The sequence below is a fragment of the Haliaeetus leucocephalus genome, unplaced genomic scaffold (assembly GCF_000737465.1).
Source record: "Haliaeetus leucocephalus isolate CR32 unplaced genomic scaffold, Haliaeetus_leucocephalus-4.0 Scaffold362, whole genome shotgun sequence".
NCBI classification, from domain to species: domain Eukaryota; kingdom Metazoa; phylum Chordata; class Aves; order Accipitriformes; family Accipitridae; genus Haliaeetus; species Haliaeetus leucocephalus.
Genome location: NW_010972798.1, coordinates 2237997 through 2255016, shown reverse-complemented (window position 1 = coordinate 2255016; position 17020 = coordinate 2237997). Strand labels below are relative to the sequence as shown.

The following is a 17020-nucleotide window of genomic DNA, read 5'->3' as shown; positions in this document are numbered from 1 at the left end:
TACATTTCCTACAGAAAGTTTTCCATACCATGTAACCGGTCTGCACGTCAGCACATAGGTGAAAAGAGCCGACACACTTTGTAGAAACAGAGACAAAATCAGAGCTCCCCCTGCATTTCACCCTTCCCTGACACAGCCACAGCGTGTCCACCCCGTCCCACTCCCGTGTGCCCTGGCAGACGTGCCCCCAGGAGCCCTTTCTCCGTGGAGATCTCATGCCTGACCTGCAGACACCCAACCACCATCAGACAGCAGACAGACACGCTGAAGAGGACATCGGTTCTTCCCGCTCTGCAGAGTTCTATGTACCGACCAATGCAACGCTTCGCGGCGTATTTTGAGAACAGTCACAAGTTCGTTTCTTAAAACTTAACTGAGGACCGTATTCTGAGAGTTCAGCAGATGATTATGGAAAGAAAGCAGATGCTATGGCATCCCTGCTGCTGCACCAGCCTGCCCCCCCCCAGCCCCCAGCTCTCACCAGTCCACAAGCAGCAGCTGCCCTGAAGTGCCCAACGTACCTCCTCCCCTCAGATTTCAAGAGCTGCCCTTCGATTAAAGTGTATTTCCAGCCTTCTGGAAACCTCTCCAAAGCAACACCATTTCAGGTGCTGCTACTATTTCATCTCAGACTGAAAACGAGCCAGGTACACCGATGAACAACCCATCGGCTGCCTCTCCACCTGCAGAGCGATGGAGGGAGATGCTCGCAGCACTTGATGCAACAGGTAAGCTCGCAGCATATTAAAAAAAAAAAACCACGTCAGCTACCTGAACCTGCTTTTTTTTTTTTTTTGATCCATCTCCTTGGGCTTCCTTCATTCCCATTCTTTGATCCAACAACCATCGACTGCTTCCCTCGCATGTGCCCTTCGCTGCTCTCATCTCGGTACCTCCATCCCCACCCACTAACGCGCCAGTTATCACTCATTTGCTTACATGATGTCCCATCTGTTTTCAACTCTTTCCTTCCCTCCAAGAAACTGACTCACTTCCTCATTTCCGATCTCATGCTAAAGGGGGGGGAAAAAAAAAAAAATTACTCATTTTGGTTTGCTTAGACTAGACTGAACAACCTTATTTCACTGACACACACACTCTTCCTACATAAATCTACAGCTATTTAGCCTTTAGTATGATCCATTCCTTTACATTACCACACCAAGCCACACCCACCTACCAAATCAAGGGAATAATAATTCCAGGAAATCTTTCATTTGAGAAACCACTGCTAGATTTTTAGCATACTTCTGGCCTTTCTCGAGTTACTCGCTTTTAGAGCCACAGAAAAAGCAGCACTGAAATTTAATTCATGCATTCTTTGTTTTACAAGGTAAGAACAAACAAGGGCCCTGTAGTGCTTCAAGTTCAGCATCAAGGGCAAAACACTTGAAAATATCTCTTGAAACAAGTAGCAGTATTAGTAAACCATGTATGTTTATTACCCTGTTTTCATTTCAAAATGTAACCACCCAAAGGCAATTTAGGTTCTTGTCTACTACACAGATATTCACCTTTAAATGTAACTACAACCCCTCCATGCCGTTGCACATCTGTATCTTGTCCTTGAAAACATCACAAAAGCCCATTTAATGCAGAGCCTTGTTCACCTGTGCAATGCTAGAATTAAAGCAGAATTTCTTTTCATTAGCGTATTTGTTCTCTTTGCATGCAAATTTTGTGCTTCGCTATTCCAAACCTAGTGCTGTGACAATGAACAAAGATGAGAGATAAGTTCAAGAGGGTATTTTCAACAGCATGGGCTAGACAGAATACACCCGGAGTTTCAATTTTTATCGTGCCAGGTGCTTTTCTGTTAGCTGTTCTTTCTGCTATCTTTGTTACAGGCTTTTCACATGCTACACATACATACAGAAAATTACAGAACAGAAAACTCAGCCTGGTTTGCTTGTGGCCAAAAAATGAGACCCAGCTTGGGTATCATTTAGATGGACAGCAACAAAAAGTACATTTAGTAATAATTCAGCAATTCTGTGTGGATAGAACAGATAGTTATGCAGTCTGCATACACTGTACATATGTATTTTCAACATGTGGGTGACAAGCAACTTCAAGTGACACCAGAATAACCATTTTGTCCATATTATTCATACCACAGAGCGCATGACAGCTTGGCATTATTGCCTTCCAGGATGAAAAAGCACTGAACAGATTCGTGGGTACAGCTCCACTGCCCCAAACTATGCACAAACTGCTGTACTTCTAAGGAATTTAGTATGTGATACCATTCCCATGCAGCAGTAGAAGCTCCTATCAAAGATCTTTAGATACTGGCTAAAAACATCAGCCTTCAATCAGTCACTAGGGAAAGGCGAATTTCCTGAACACGTCAGATTCACCCGGAATCTATTTATTCTAAAATTCAGAAAGCAGAGTCATTGTTTTTCAAATACAGGGGGGCTGTTTCAGTTCCATTCTGTAGCTGACCAGATCCACGTTCTCCCTTTCTTCTGTATTTCATTTAGTGTGGTTACCCCAAAGCACTAGCTAGAAGCAATCTCTTATATAAAGGGAATACAAGGTCTACGGTTAGAGCTGAACAAAGAAATGGGTGAGGATATGCCCTGCCCTTGTCTTTTCCTTGCAGAGCTAGCAACAGTCTAGTCCTGAGCTTGTGAAAAATTCAGTGGAAAAATGCATAAAGGAAATGAAGTATTTAAAGTATTGACATATTTATGAAGTATTTATTATCTGTCAAAACTATATAAAAAGAGCAGCTTTTAAAACACTGATGATACAGCACATATACACCTTTCATCGCTCAAAAATACTGAATTAAGATTCAAATCTTTTAACCACCCACAGAGGTACAGTTCTGCAGTTAAAGCCCAAAACTTAGCCCAGCTGGTTGGCAGCACAGCACGAGTGGGGCTTTCCTCCCCTCCTCCCCAGGGATACCGTCATTTTCAGAGGAAGCATACTAATACTTCGTCATTAATACGCACATGGTTTAAAAAGAACAAAGACCGGTCATCCAACCGCCCACAAATATTAAGGATGTACCTTATGCTTCCACTTTATAACGCAGGCCAGGTGGCCAGTCTCAACGTTCACCAAGCACTCAAGGGTTTAACAGGCGAGGTAGGCAGGAGAGCATTCCTACCCAACTCGGCTTCTAGCAACTATTAAAAAAAGAGATTCCTCTCAATTAATCCCCAGCATCCTCTTTCTTTATTCCTTTATTTGGTTCTTGTTACAAAGGCTACAAGTGTCAGATACCACAGTAGCTCTTTTATTACATGGGGTGGAGAAGGCAGACCCTTAGAAAGTCAAGTCCTGGCGAGAGCGCCTGGACCCGCTCAGACGCTTCCCTTAAATAACCTGGCGTGCGGACTGTGACATACGGACCTGTACTCAAGGGCTGGATTTCTCCAAAACACCAGATTTGTCGGTCTCTTTAAATCTGCGCTCTCAAGGAAACCACAGCCCCTCTTCATGCCCACTGACCAGCCGAACTTCTCCCAGCCACCGCCGTTTCCGTGAGCTCCTTAATCCAGCCCCCCCACCGTGATCTATGGGGCTTATAAATCAGTGGCTTAAACAAGTCACCTCTGGCTACATGCAACTAGAAAACAGGAACAAAGGGAGCACTTGCTCTAACACAGCGCACATTCAATTAAATGTACATGTTTATTCCAGTTTTATAGTATTTTAGGGGAGCAGTTTCTCAGTTGGGGTGGGGGGGGTGTTTATTTTTAAAGTTTTCACTGAGTATCCTACTGGTGAAACCCTGAGGAACTGGAAGAAGTTTTTGTATTTAGGATTTCTCCACTATTCCAAAACATCGGCAACCTTCAAATGTGCATCTATTCTTTCTGGTTTTAAACAGTGATTACTCAATTAGTGGCTAATTACACTTCAGGGTGTTTAAAGCGGAGGATATTCCACAGAGGTTTTCCTCAAACAAATGTCTTTCTTCCAACCTTGAGAAGACAAATGAAGATCCACTAAGTCTTCTTTTTCTCTGCTGTTTTCGCATCAGTCCTCTTACACACATTATCCCCGCCCATCCCCAGACAGACCATAGCTGTGGAGGTTCACAGAACATCCAAAACAGGCTCCAGGAACACAAACTGAAGATTTGCACTGCCAAAAAGAGACTTTCATGCTGCCTTAACATAGTACTATAATTATTCCATAGCTTGCTAATCATAGTGCAATGTGGGAGCAAAGGAAAATGCATCATTATTGTCTGAGTGCTGCCCCACATGCAGGGAATACATTAACCTTTAAAGGTACAGATTACTCTATCACTGGGAAAAAAAAAAAAAAAAAAAAGGAGATCATGAGTTTTGTGGAGCAAGGGGGTGTGTAATTTCCAAAAACACTGCACACAAAATAAGCCTGGCTTTTACAATAACCTCAGAGCACAGGAAAAACAGAACTGTCACGAATCCTAATCTTAGTATATTTGCTGACTGATTACAGTTTCTTCCACAATAGGTCACTATTAAGTTCCACAATTGCACTGTGAACACAGCTTCACCAAAAGAAAAAAAAAAGCAGCAATAATACAGTCACGTGCTCTTCTGTGTTTGAGGCATGTACTTATTTCAGCAATATAAATATTTCACAATAAAGTAGGAGTTGAAGCTTTAGTATGAAAAGAGTATCAGAATTTTCAGACTGAACTTAAAGAGGGTATACAAATAAACGCATGTGCTTTGGCGGTCAATACTGCAGCTCTACCAAAAAAACAGGAGACAACCTTGTGCTACAAACTCTAAATTAGTTTTATGAAAGACTGCTGACGAGTACCAAACAAGCCCCATTGGCACAAACATGTTACATGACTGGGAATACAGAACCAGAATGTTTCAAGTTGCGTTCATTTAAATACACTGTCTGAACAACACTTTGAGCATGAAAAAATTATAAATAAATGGTGTCATAATTATATTTGTAATGGAAATTTTTAATGTACTAACCAATATAAAGCATTCACTTCAAATAAAAGAAGTAGCCAGCTTTATTCCTCTGTTAATTGCCACGTGGACCAATTTCTTACCACATGGCATGTTGGCTATAAATCTTAACAAGCAGTTTTAAATTGCTGCTATTATTGGTCATCAAGACCAAATAATCCCGGATGGTGTTCAGGGAAGCTTCTGTACCGCCTATCTCAAACAACTATTAATTCATCATTTCCATGGGGATGAAATTTCAAGCAACAACGACCAACTCCTCCACTGTTTAAATTGGGGGCCCACAGAAAAGGTACAAAGCGACTGCAAGATGGGAAATTTCAAATAGTTCAAAGGACAAACTCTTCCCTATGGGAGTGGGGCAGCACTGGAACAGTTTGCCCAGGGAGCAACCTCTATACTCAGAGAGCTTCACAACTCAGGAGGTGGCGGACAACCCAATCCACCTCTGACACTATCCCTGCTTTCAGAAGAAGGCTGGATAGTGTGACCTTCAGGGGTCCCTTCTAATCCAAATTCTAATAAAGAGCATAGCTATCCTTGAGCAGTATGATTTCAGTATTTGATGCAGTCTAAGAAACAGTCTTTCCTGAGCAGATTTCAAATTCACAGTCAAAATACAGGGGCAATTCACTAGCTAAGTATTTATTATTAAACTGACTTTCCCCCCCCTATTGCTACTACTTTTTTAGGAAAGGATTTTGAATTAATAGCCCACTGAGATTGCTGCTTAATGGTATAAGCTCTGAAAGGATGGGGGAGGCAACACACCCACTTCCCTTCTCAAAAAAATAAGATAATGGCATAAACTCAAAAAATATCACTTAAAACAGTATTAGCAGTACAGCTACACAAAGTCTATTCCCTTTACATTTTTATTTAGTCTTCCCATATTTACTGTAGACAACGTTGCATCTAGGGAAATATCTGCTTCACTTCAAAGCTCTATTTGCCACTAGCTAGAAACCCTCTTCGCAGTACTTGGTATACAATCTGAAAGATCTTCTGTTGCTTCTCTCTTCAGACCTGTTAAAAGACTTTGTGTGGGCTCTCTCTTATAAAAACCCACAAGCACCATTTATCATATTTGCACAATTTTACCAAGAGGTAAAACAGTAGTCAAAAGACTACTTACATGCTTTTGTTCGATACTACATAATTAACTGGCTCTGCTTCTAAAGAACCAATTTAAAATTCTGCTCAAACCCAATCTGACTTCTCCAAGCACTCTGTAATGTCTGTACTTCTCTGCTCATTTTCTATCCCTCCAGACACCTGTATGAAAACAAAATAGTTTTTCCATAGATATCCACTTAATTTGTTACTAAGTTTTCAACATAACTTGGGATCTCTCATTTGTATTTCCTATCTGGTTATATGGAAATGCGCATATATATATATATATAAAAAATAAAAATTGCTGATAAATAACTGCAGAGAGAGAGAAATCTCTTGGACTTGCAAAAAATTCTGACTCATTCCGAGATATTAAAGTCCTATAACAACTACAGCAGTCATGTCTGCAACTTCCCACTCTTAAGTGCTTCACTGTATTTTTAGAACTGCATATCACATTGTTGTAGAGATGAGAGAACAAGTTTTCCATAATGCAAGCAATGCTAGTCCACACGTTCGTGTATCCTCTTACCTTGGATGCACTGCAGGGTTCCATCCTCAGCCCTTATTGTAAAGGTTTCACCTGGATTAACTTGAACCAAAAAGACCTGCCGAAAGAAAAACAAATTTGTTTCACTGTGATCTTCAAAAATTAAATTTCCCCAACCCAACAATTGTGTTATCTGTACTTTGGAAGAGGTACGGGGGGCAGGCAGGGAACAGACTGGTATCTTTGGGTACCAGCAGCATCCAAGAGCCAGTAAAGATTTAAAGCCTACCTACTCGTCTAAATTTTCAGAGCTGAAATAAAGACATAATTCCGTTGCGTGCAGATGAGAATTATGGCTTCAGGTTCCACCACCAAACTCTTGACAGTGTGTTTAACTTGGCCAAATGCTGATAGCTAAGGACATAAATCTTTAGACCACTGGCACATGAAAGCAGAGAGCACATAAACTCCAGCATGCAGCACCCAGCCATACCTAGATTTCAAGTTCACAGGAATAAAAGGTTTTTTTGTAGCATAAGTCCATTACGTTTTTAAAAATTTATCCTTCAGTCCTACACATAACAGATCTCAGTTAAGCAAAATCCACAGACACACACACAGTTCAATAGTTGCACACAGAACCAGTAATAAACTATTTATCTAGTAACAAATATAATTTTTTTTTAAATACTCAAAATATCACCTCAGTCTCTCATTGCCGAATTCTGCAGATGGGAATGCTACAAAGACCAGGAAGCACCAAAAGGCATCACAGTTCAGCGTACGTTGTACTCATCTTTATTAATTTTCAGGTGTCTAAAATGATGGTTTTAAAACTTATCATTTAGATTTCTTTCTTCAATGGACACTTTCACTGGGAACTAGTATCAGTTATCCCATGCTCTTGCTGCCTGTGAAACTTTTACTCAAACACACTTCTGTTAACTTTGCATTGTCAGAAATTCAATCAAAATCTGGATTAATTTTGGTATAAATTGAAAACTTAGATTTATATCTTTTTGTGAAAACTCTCTCTAAATCTAGGTCGGGTCTTTACATTCTGGGATACCTGCATGCAGAATTGAATCACTCAATCTGGAAAGACAGAATCTGAATGAATGTTGTGTTTCTGAACTCCTTAAGCTAAATGCCTAAGATAATTATTACCTAGATGACCTTTCGAATTACAGTTATCCTACAGAAACTCATTATTCCAGCAACATTTTTCAAGCACAAGCTGGAAATCAGAAAAATGACATATGAAAGCTGTTATTTTGTCCGCAACAATAATTTCTTGGGGAGCACAGATCAGGGTGGATCTCATCCAGCATACAGAGCACAATAGATGGTTCAGAAGAGATAAGAGGCATTCCATCCCTAATCTCCAAACAATCAACATCTAAGTGACAGCATTTAAGTGGTCTTTTGCTACGAACAGGCGTGGATTATCCACAACAGGTTATGGGCATCAAGTCAAAAGAAGTGCAGAACAAAGCAGTGTCATTCAGCTTAAAAAAAAAAAAAAACAACAAACAACACAGAAACAAACCACCAACCAAGAATACAAAAACCTGAACACAAAGAGGCAAAGAATCATAAAAATATTTCATTAGCTCATTTGCATTAGGTGTCTAAACCAACAGCTCTAAAAGCTGGTTATTTATTAACAGGCTTGATTAACATAAACCAGACGCCCTAGCACACCATCGCACCTTTGCAAGAACTTGGTCCGACTCCTCAAAACAGCCCCTAACTAGACTGATGTCTCGTATATGAAAAGCTCGATCTTTTCCCTAAAGCGGGGCGTTGAGTTTAATGGCAGATTTAAGACCGACCGTGAGAAAGGGATTCCTCTTACTACACGAGGCACGTGTTGACCCCAGAGTTATCGGAAGGGCATGATTTACAAATTCCTTTTCAAGGAATCATTGCAAAAGGTCCATCACCAGCCCAAGTGTGCATTAGCACACCTGGTGGTGTGCTCTGAAAAGAATTCCTTGGGCTTCCGCATTAAAAAAAGATTACATCCCCAATAAGAGCCGTTGCTTATGACAGTTGAAATGAAGCAGCATTATCCTTGCCTAATTACACAGGTTTTTAACAGAAACAAATTTGTTTCCATCAACAAATTTGTTTCCTGAAGGCGAGCAGCTGCCACGGCTTCATCCCCCACCCATGGGGAGAGCCTGGGACTTATACAGAATAGCTTCTATTAAAATGTTATATATATGGAAATAATTCCTTACTGACAGTTCCCAGAGTACAACAGCTTAAAGATTTCATATTTATTTAATTAAAAAAAACCCCAACCAAACAAACAAAAAAAAACCCCACAAAAAACCCCACACCACACCCCTCAGCACTAGTTACTGTCACAAAACATGGGATTACGTTGGTCAGAAAGCGAAGTACCCCACTACATGCTGCAGCATAATAACAACCATCAACTCTACTTGGCATATCTGAAGTAGAGACTATACTATTTTGCCCAAATTTTAAGCACAGCTCAAGACAAGAGACCACAAAACACTGTCACACAGGATCTTGAGGTTAAATATCAAATAGTTGAAAAATGTTATCCTTTCAATGTATTAGCTGTGCAATTAAGCCACAAGCTTTTTAAAAATGATATTGCCACTGGGAAAAAAGTGCTTTATTCGGTCAACCAGTATTTGCGGCAAGTTCCACCACGGTTTTCACCTAAAATCTGGTAAAACTGGTCCTGGTTTCCCAAGGTCTTGAGTAAGTTTTTCTAGCTTCAGTGTTCATAAAATTATATTTGTGAAATGTATACAATTTGTACCATCTCATCTCCTAACACTACAAGGCTGAAAGCCATAACCCATCTGGTTTTATTGGTATTTGGACATTTAAATATATACACAAGCACAAAGATTTTCAAAGGAGGTCAATGAGCTTGACTTCTGTTAAACCAAGTAGGTCTTCTGCACCTAATGATGGCAGCCTCACCAGATCTGCACTTTCAGAGTAGAGTTTTTTTGTGCTACAAAAGAAACACCAACATTTGCGAAATTCATTCACTTCAGCAAAATTTCAGAAAAATTAAGAGCCAAGGAGCAAGAAGAGAACCCAAGGCCCTGACCTGCTAAGCCTTTGCATATAGCCAAAAAGGCCGTTTCCAGCTGTGCGGGGTTTCTCAGAACGGTAAAGAAATCAACCTTCGGCTACTAGTGGTACAGAAAATCACATGCTAAAACCAGTAACCATCAGTGCACGTAACAGACTTAGAAGTTATATTGTAGGCAAGAACTGCACTGTAATAAAATATTGTAGCTATTGTTCCCTAAAACGTAAAAAAAAAAAATATAGTAATAATTAAGTTCTGAAGGTATTAAGAGACATTCTTCTCCACTGACGCTCAAATTAGCCACCTTTGGAGCAGAAGACAACACTTACGGGCTATTGCTGGGGGAATGCAGCTGTATGGATAGCAAACAGGAATAGCCGACCTGTGACTGATGTGGGTCAACACTGGAACAAGGGCTGGACGCAAAGGGAGGATGGCTGGCACATGGGCACGGGTACCCAAGGTGGCCTCAGACCCAGGAGCAGCGATGAGGATGCTCCTTGGGCAAGACCCTCTGCTTGCCCCTCAGCGCAGGCAGACCCCTTCCAGCAGGCTGTAACCCAGCCCCAGCCTCTCCTCTCCACCCAAAACTGGGGTACTGGGGTTTGCCCCCGTAATCCACCCCACCACCCAAAACCCCTCCGCAGTCGCCCCACGCCACGCATAACCCCCTGAGAGCTTGCAATGGCAAAGCACCAACTAATGAGCTGCAGAGCTGCGGTCAAACCATTAAAACCAGTACGCATCGAGTATTAGATACTGGGCATTTTCCAGCCAACGCCCCCGATTTGTCACAATTGCCTGGGACAAAGAATATCAAGGGACTATGCAACTTCTTTTGTTTATACACACTAAGTATGTCAAACTAATTCAAGGATTTATTTTTCCCCATGTCCTCCTAAACAGCAAAACCACATTCTGCAGCCTGGAACGCAGCTTTTCTCTTTCCTTTCTACACAGGGGATCTTCACAAGAACACTTTGTTTCTGAAGCTTTTAATGAAAAATCTGAGGAAAGCAATAAAAAAGCCTAAAGATAACGTCTTTGTTTTAATGAAAACAAACACAGACGATCTTTAATTGCCCTATGTCTCTTCCACTATTCATCATCCCCAGTATGCAGGTTTATGAGATGGCAACAAGAGGAGAGATAACTTGAAAAGTTACTTTGAGCCCACGCTGCTGCCCAGCAGCATCACAAGGGTACAGTCCGATGTCCAGGGATGTTTCAGCCCAGTTCCAGTCCCCTGGCATTCTCACACCCAAAAAGTTGGAGCTTATAACAGCTGCAAGTAGGGTGTGAGCAGCACAATCCCAAAGGCTTTTTCTTTTCCCTAAAAATTACTCAGATGTTTGCTTTAGCAGTTTAATCCACGCAGTGTTGAAGCCCAGCCTTACCAGCTGCATCCTCAGAGAAAGTTTGCTATCTCCGTAATGCACTTTTTTTTGCATTTATTTGCATTTAGGAATGTTATTATATTTTATTTAAAGTTGTGTTTGCTAAGATTGATTAATGTTACTACGTTGCATAGTTACTCTAAATATTTATAATCACACACACCCCCAATTTGGCAATAATTGCTCTATGTCCAGACTAAGTTTTCCTGACGAGCCAAACGCACATCACTTGTGTCCCCCTTGTTCCTTCTATCCCACTCTCATGCCTATCAGGAACAGGGAAGAGACTAATGAACCTGCCAGCAAAGTCTAACAGGGGCTTAAAGCTCAGGATCAGGAATATAAAACTATATACATTGTGGATAAACAGTCTCATACAAAGACAGAAAATGCTACCTGATAAGGACCAAAGGCATATGCTATTACCTATTTTGCATAGTATTGGTTTACTTATACAAGTAGTTTTTAAGCACACAGAAGAAAATTCACATTGAAAACAAGTCATCATCACCCAACTGCTTTGCTGCAGATCACCTGTGAGTGCAGGTGCAGCAGCAAGTAGGAAGACATTCACTTGCATCCACGTGATACAATACAATCCAATGCTTTCTTTAAAATATTTCCACTTATGAGAACCTTTTCCTTGCTAAGGTCAAACAGCCACTTACACTGCTTTGCCTTATTAAAACCCTGCCTTAAGCATTTTCCAATGTGGCAAGTTTTCCCTTCCCTGTTCAGGTATATCATGTGTCATACAGCTGGGGGGCATGGCATCATAGGCACCACCTGGGATCCAGCCACAGGTTCCTCACAAATGCTTTAAATTATTGAAGTCTACTGTATTTACAATTTCTACAGTGCACAACTTCTGGAATATATTGCATCTTCGGAAAAAAAATAACCAAAACAACAAATAAAAAAGAAAAACACCACCAAACCGCCAAAACCCCACAATAACCACTTGGGTCCATTCTCTATTCTACTTTAAAACACTGTGCCCCAGATCCTGATAAATTTCCAGCTCTGTCCCAACAGGAAGGACCGAAGAGTTCACACCATTCTGTGTGCAATACTTTTCTCAGAAATGCATTCTTCCTCAGCCACAAAGGAGCAGGTAGGATAAATACTTTCAACCTCTCTTCAGTAAGAAAAATTAGGGAACATGCTACAGCTTAACCAATAAACAGTGACTTTTAAAAAAAATTAATACTTTGATAATAGAATTCTGGGTTAACTATCCCCTAATTTAGAACAAGTTAAACATGCTCCAAATAAGCAGTAAAAAATTCACATACAGAACTACATACGGTGCCTGGGCTCCAGCCAAAGAATGAAAAAACAAGGTTTGGTAAACAAAGAGCGTGCAAGCAGAAAACTTGCTACAGCACTGTGGGTGCAGTGAGTGAACCAAGCTGAAATAAAACTTCCCAAACTAAATGGCCCGGCATTCTGTACAAATGTGCTATGGCACAGCTAGCTGCCCCTCCACTTCATACTCCAAGCTTTTTAGAGTTTGCAGCGGAGTACCTACAGGAAACCCTTGAAATTCTTGGACCAAAAGGTTAATTATCACTCCCTGAATCCCCACAGGAGTTACAAGTGGATTAGAAGCAGAAGCAGAATAAGCAGCAGCTCTGGAAGGGACATGAAAGCATTAAACACAGTCAGCAGTAGTGGAAATTAAGTGTGGGAAACTTAAAAAAAAAAAAGGCACCAGTGCTAGAAATGCCATTTTGGGTAGTCTAGAGAAGAGGGATTACTGTCAAGCAGGCAGAGACATTCCTAGCTCTGCCCTGTACAGCTCGGCAGCACTTACCCCAGGAGGATAAAACAATTGAATGTTCCTATGCAATTGTCTTACAAGAGAGGACTGTTTACTGGCAGAATCGCCTTTTGCATCGCTCTCCATCCGGCTGCTGGCAAAGCTAAGGTGTTTTACCAGCTCCGCCCTGCTCTCTTCTTCATATGTAAGAACTGCTCTTTGGGAAAAGCCTCTTCTCTGAAGCTCAGCATTTCCAGGTACAGCTCATAGCACAGCTCTACCGTGCTGGCACGGCTGAGGCCGTAAGGGCGAGCAACGACAAGCGCACCCAGAGCATCTCGTGAGAAGTAAGTAAATCCTGCCGGCTCCAGAGCAGGAGGCACTGACCTGCAGGCTGGAAACCTCCACGTACCTCGTCTCTCACCAGCTGAGCCGTGACGCTTTCTTACCACCAGCTTCTAATACAGACTGTAATTACACCCGGGAAAAGCACAGGTCCTTATAGAACTAGCACCTATTTATGGAGTAACATAAACCTTCTCGAGTCAGGAAGTCATTCTTACGTGAATCTAATCTGAAGGGTGTTCTGCCTTACAAGTAACTAAGATTAATCCCTTTCAACAAACACGGAAGATTAGCTCCTACATTACATACAAACCATGTTAAGAACAACTAACATAGTCCATTTGCTGCTATTATATGCAAAGATCAAACAAAGCCTTTATTCTAATTTCATTCCATTTTAGAACTGTACTTTTAAGAAGGGAAGACATCAGCTAAAGCTTCAGGAATAGGATTAAAATGATAAAGCATCAAGGCAGCTAAGCATTGCAACATATGAGGGCAGATCCAGACTAGAGGCCAAAAAAAGTCTCACAGAAAACTGGCATTCCAACGACAAGTACTTAAAGAGGTAAGGTGACGAGGCCTACGAGCATCATCCAACAAACATTTATGCAGAAAAGGAACCTGGGCCCAGAACTGTTCTGCGGACTCATATCTGGCATAGCACCGCAAAAGCAAAAGTAACACACTTGCAGTACATCAGCAATTCTTTTTTCCCCAAAACATTAGATGAGAAGCTAGTTTAAAGGCAACGGAGACATCCACCAAGCAAAGCTGCTGAGTCGTCGCTGATGCAGAAATTCAAAGAAGGGACTTAGAGCCTCATCTCAAAGGAGGACTCAGAAGACTTCATTTATTCTTGCTGTAGTACAGAAGGACCTGCTGGACAGTCTAAACTGATAAATGGTTTCCAGCAATGAGGAAAAGGCATATTTAAGGAACAATTACCCTATCCAATATCAATAAGATTGTGCCTTCACTTAAGCATATTAATATTGGACCTGGTAAATAGAGCCATTAAAAGCTCTCTTTTCTATTTTTTCAAGTTGAAGCACACTGTGCAGAAATGACTTTAAAAAAATAATAATCACAGCAACAAAAATCTATCGTACTGAAAACCCAGATAAGCAGACAGACTTAGAAGCTTACAAGAAAAGCGGAAATTATTCTTCCTCGAGGTTGGTGTAGCTCAAAACACAGCTTGGAGGGAGGAATAAATGATCAAGGGAATGAGAAGTAACAGAATGACATTTTATACTGATTCATGAAGGACAGCTGATTTCCACCTTGGTTAAAATACTTCGCTGAAATGTCTCAAATCAGGAGGGAACCAAATTGAGCAACACAGAAAAATTGCTATGGTAGATGTTCTACAAAGAGAAACTTTAACCCAAGATGACAGGTTTGGGAATCTACCAACTATCGGCTTCAACCTCCGGGCTGTATCCCGGACATGAAGGCATCACTGTGGTCTTGTAATCATTCCACCTACCTCTGATCAAGCTTATTAGAGAACATCTCCTAGAAAAATATGAAAGCAACTATAAACCTGCCTTCCTTCAAAAGCCCACCCAAAATTCACTTCTGCCCCTCTAAGGTTTATAATGAAGCACAGGGTAATACATAGGACTGTCGGGATCAGTGCACTTAGGTAAGCAAAGAATAGCAGACATCACAGGACTCTTGTCTTCAATTCTCCATTTCTTTCCTTCTTCCTTTTTTTTTTTTTTTGTTTTTGTTTAACAATCTCAGCATTTTTAAGTTCTTAAAATCTCATCACAAATATTAGCAGCATGTGCTAGCTGTTGTCCAGACAAGTAAATCATGAGACTTTCTGCAAAGCCCTCAAATATGTAGCATTTATAGCTATTATTTCAGTCCTACTGTTTTAACTTCAATTAACACACATGCAAATAATCACATTAAATTTAATGGTACACTTAAAGCACTGCTTTTAATGTCTTTCCAGTGTAAGGGCAGATTTCTACCTTCCAAGAAATACTTTGCCCTCACTAGTGCTAGGCAAAACCATCTTCCCATCTTCAAAATCCCTTGGTGGCCCAGAAATAGTTTCTTTAAACCAGCCATTTTCTGCAAAGCTCACTGACCTGCTGTGATCCATCGCCATTCACAATGTGAGGCATCATGGCTACCTCCCCGTTCAGCAACGGTGGCAGCTCCAGCGGAATTTGGTCGGTCATCATCATTGTGACGTACATTCATGGAGAATTTTCCTCAACGGGCTTCCTGCAAGAGAAGCATCAGTTAAAGACCTTGGAAAACCCACTTGTACTTTAGAAAGTCACTGGCATCTGCGTGGATTTTGCCATTAAGGTAGCAGCCTAAGCAGGACACCTGCTTTTGTAAAACAGGATGCACACGAGAACTTGAGGCACTGAACAGAGGTTTTAACTGTTAGATCGAGAGCATGGAAAGTCAAGTTTCCATTCCAGAATTCCAAAAACCAACTAGCCAGATTTCCACTCTCTCCCACGATTAAAATCCACAGCCCTCATCGCACTGCTGAAACAGGCAAGTTCCGAGACACTTTGAGGGAGATTTGCTCTGTTCCTAGAAATCAGCATCCCGCTTGCTACCACAGCTCTGGGAACTACATCAACCATATGGTTAAGAAGTTACATCCATTTCACTCGATAGCCACAGGTCAAAGCCAAACGCCTTTATTTTCTTTCTAAGGCCCTGTATACAGTGTGAACTGCCACCTATAATTCAAAGGGCAGGCACCCGACTTCCACTTAATCATGATCCAAAGGGTTAAAGTTTCTGCTGAAGGGAGACAACACATCCCCCATGCTCTGAACACCTTGCGCTATACACAGGTCAACAAAAGATGATCTCGCTTAAGAATCTGTGAAGAATCACATATCACTTCCATCACACTCTCCCCCTTCACAGCTAATTGATGTGATACATAAGCGTCGCTAAAACCGCAGGGAGATTGCTTTGTAAAAACAAGTTTTAATTCAGCACTAAGGGTACCATCATACTGTTTTATGGGGCAATAATCCAATTCTTTAGTGAATAGGATGGATGACCTAATCACGTAGCTTATCTAGACTTCTGCAAAAGAACTCCTAAGCAAAGCAAACTTACAGGTCCAGTGCTGATCAGGCAGCCTCCTTAGTACACCTCTCACGCCAGAGAATCCCCAAGTCCTCCTGAATAATTTCATATACATCACAAATTCAAGTTAGGAAAAAAAAAAACCAAAAACGTTGCGACTTTGGTGGCTGCTAACAGCCAGGTAATCAGTTGGCACAAGACCACCAGAGTATAGAGAGGGGAATTTTTGGCAAAGAGCAACAGGAAAATCCCCCTTCATGAGGAAAGTGCTGTGGGATCTAGTATTTACATGGAGCGCTTGACTACAGAGCCATAAACCTGGAGTTTAATTCATCTGCTCCAAAGGGGACGAAGGTCTGCACCAACCTCACCAGGGCTGGAGCATGTGCTTCCATGGATGCTGCACGCTGCAAACCCAACACCCCCGTAACCTGCTCTGCCTCCAGGTGCTGCTAGGCTTTAAATTTAGATTTTTGGGGGTTTGGGGGAGGGTTTGGGGTTTTTTTGTTGTTTTTTTTTTTAATTTAACAACCAAACCAATAGTTTAGTTGAAATACGCTCTCTTCATTTTCATCAGCCTCTTCCAGAGCTTGTCGCAACCCCATCACCTGCAGAGGGACCTGATCAGAAACATCAGCCTGACCAGGAGGTGGTACTCCAGCTCCTCAACAGGACCACTTGTGTGACCTGAATGTGATGGCGGTGCCCACACAGACTGAATCACGTCTATCCTTTCATTCTTATCACAAGGGCCCCCTTCACGTCTAAGTGGTACCGGAAGACTAAAAGTGA

General features: G+C 41.4%; 1 protein-coding gene across 1 annotated transcript in view; it reads right to left on the bottom strand.

The window, feature by feature from the left end:
• FNDC3B (fibronectin type III domain containing 3B) overlaps positions 1–15363 on the bottom strand; it is a 168784-nt gene extending 153421 nt beyond the window's left edge. Inside the window, exons 1-2 of the mRNA XM_010572900.1 lie at positions 15253–15363; positions 6595–6670 (exon numbers count right to left, since the gene is read on the bottom strand). Of these exons, the coding sequence (XP_010571202.1) occupies positions 6595–6670; positions 15253–15363 (187 nt within the window). The remainder of the gene's footprint in view (positions 1–6594; positions 6671–15252) is intronic.
• Positions 15364–17020: the final 1657 nt, after the last annotated feature.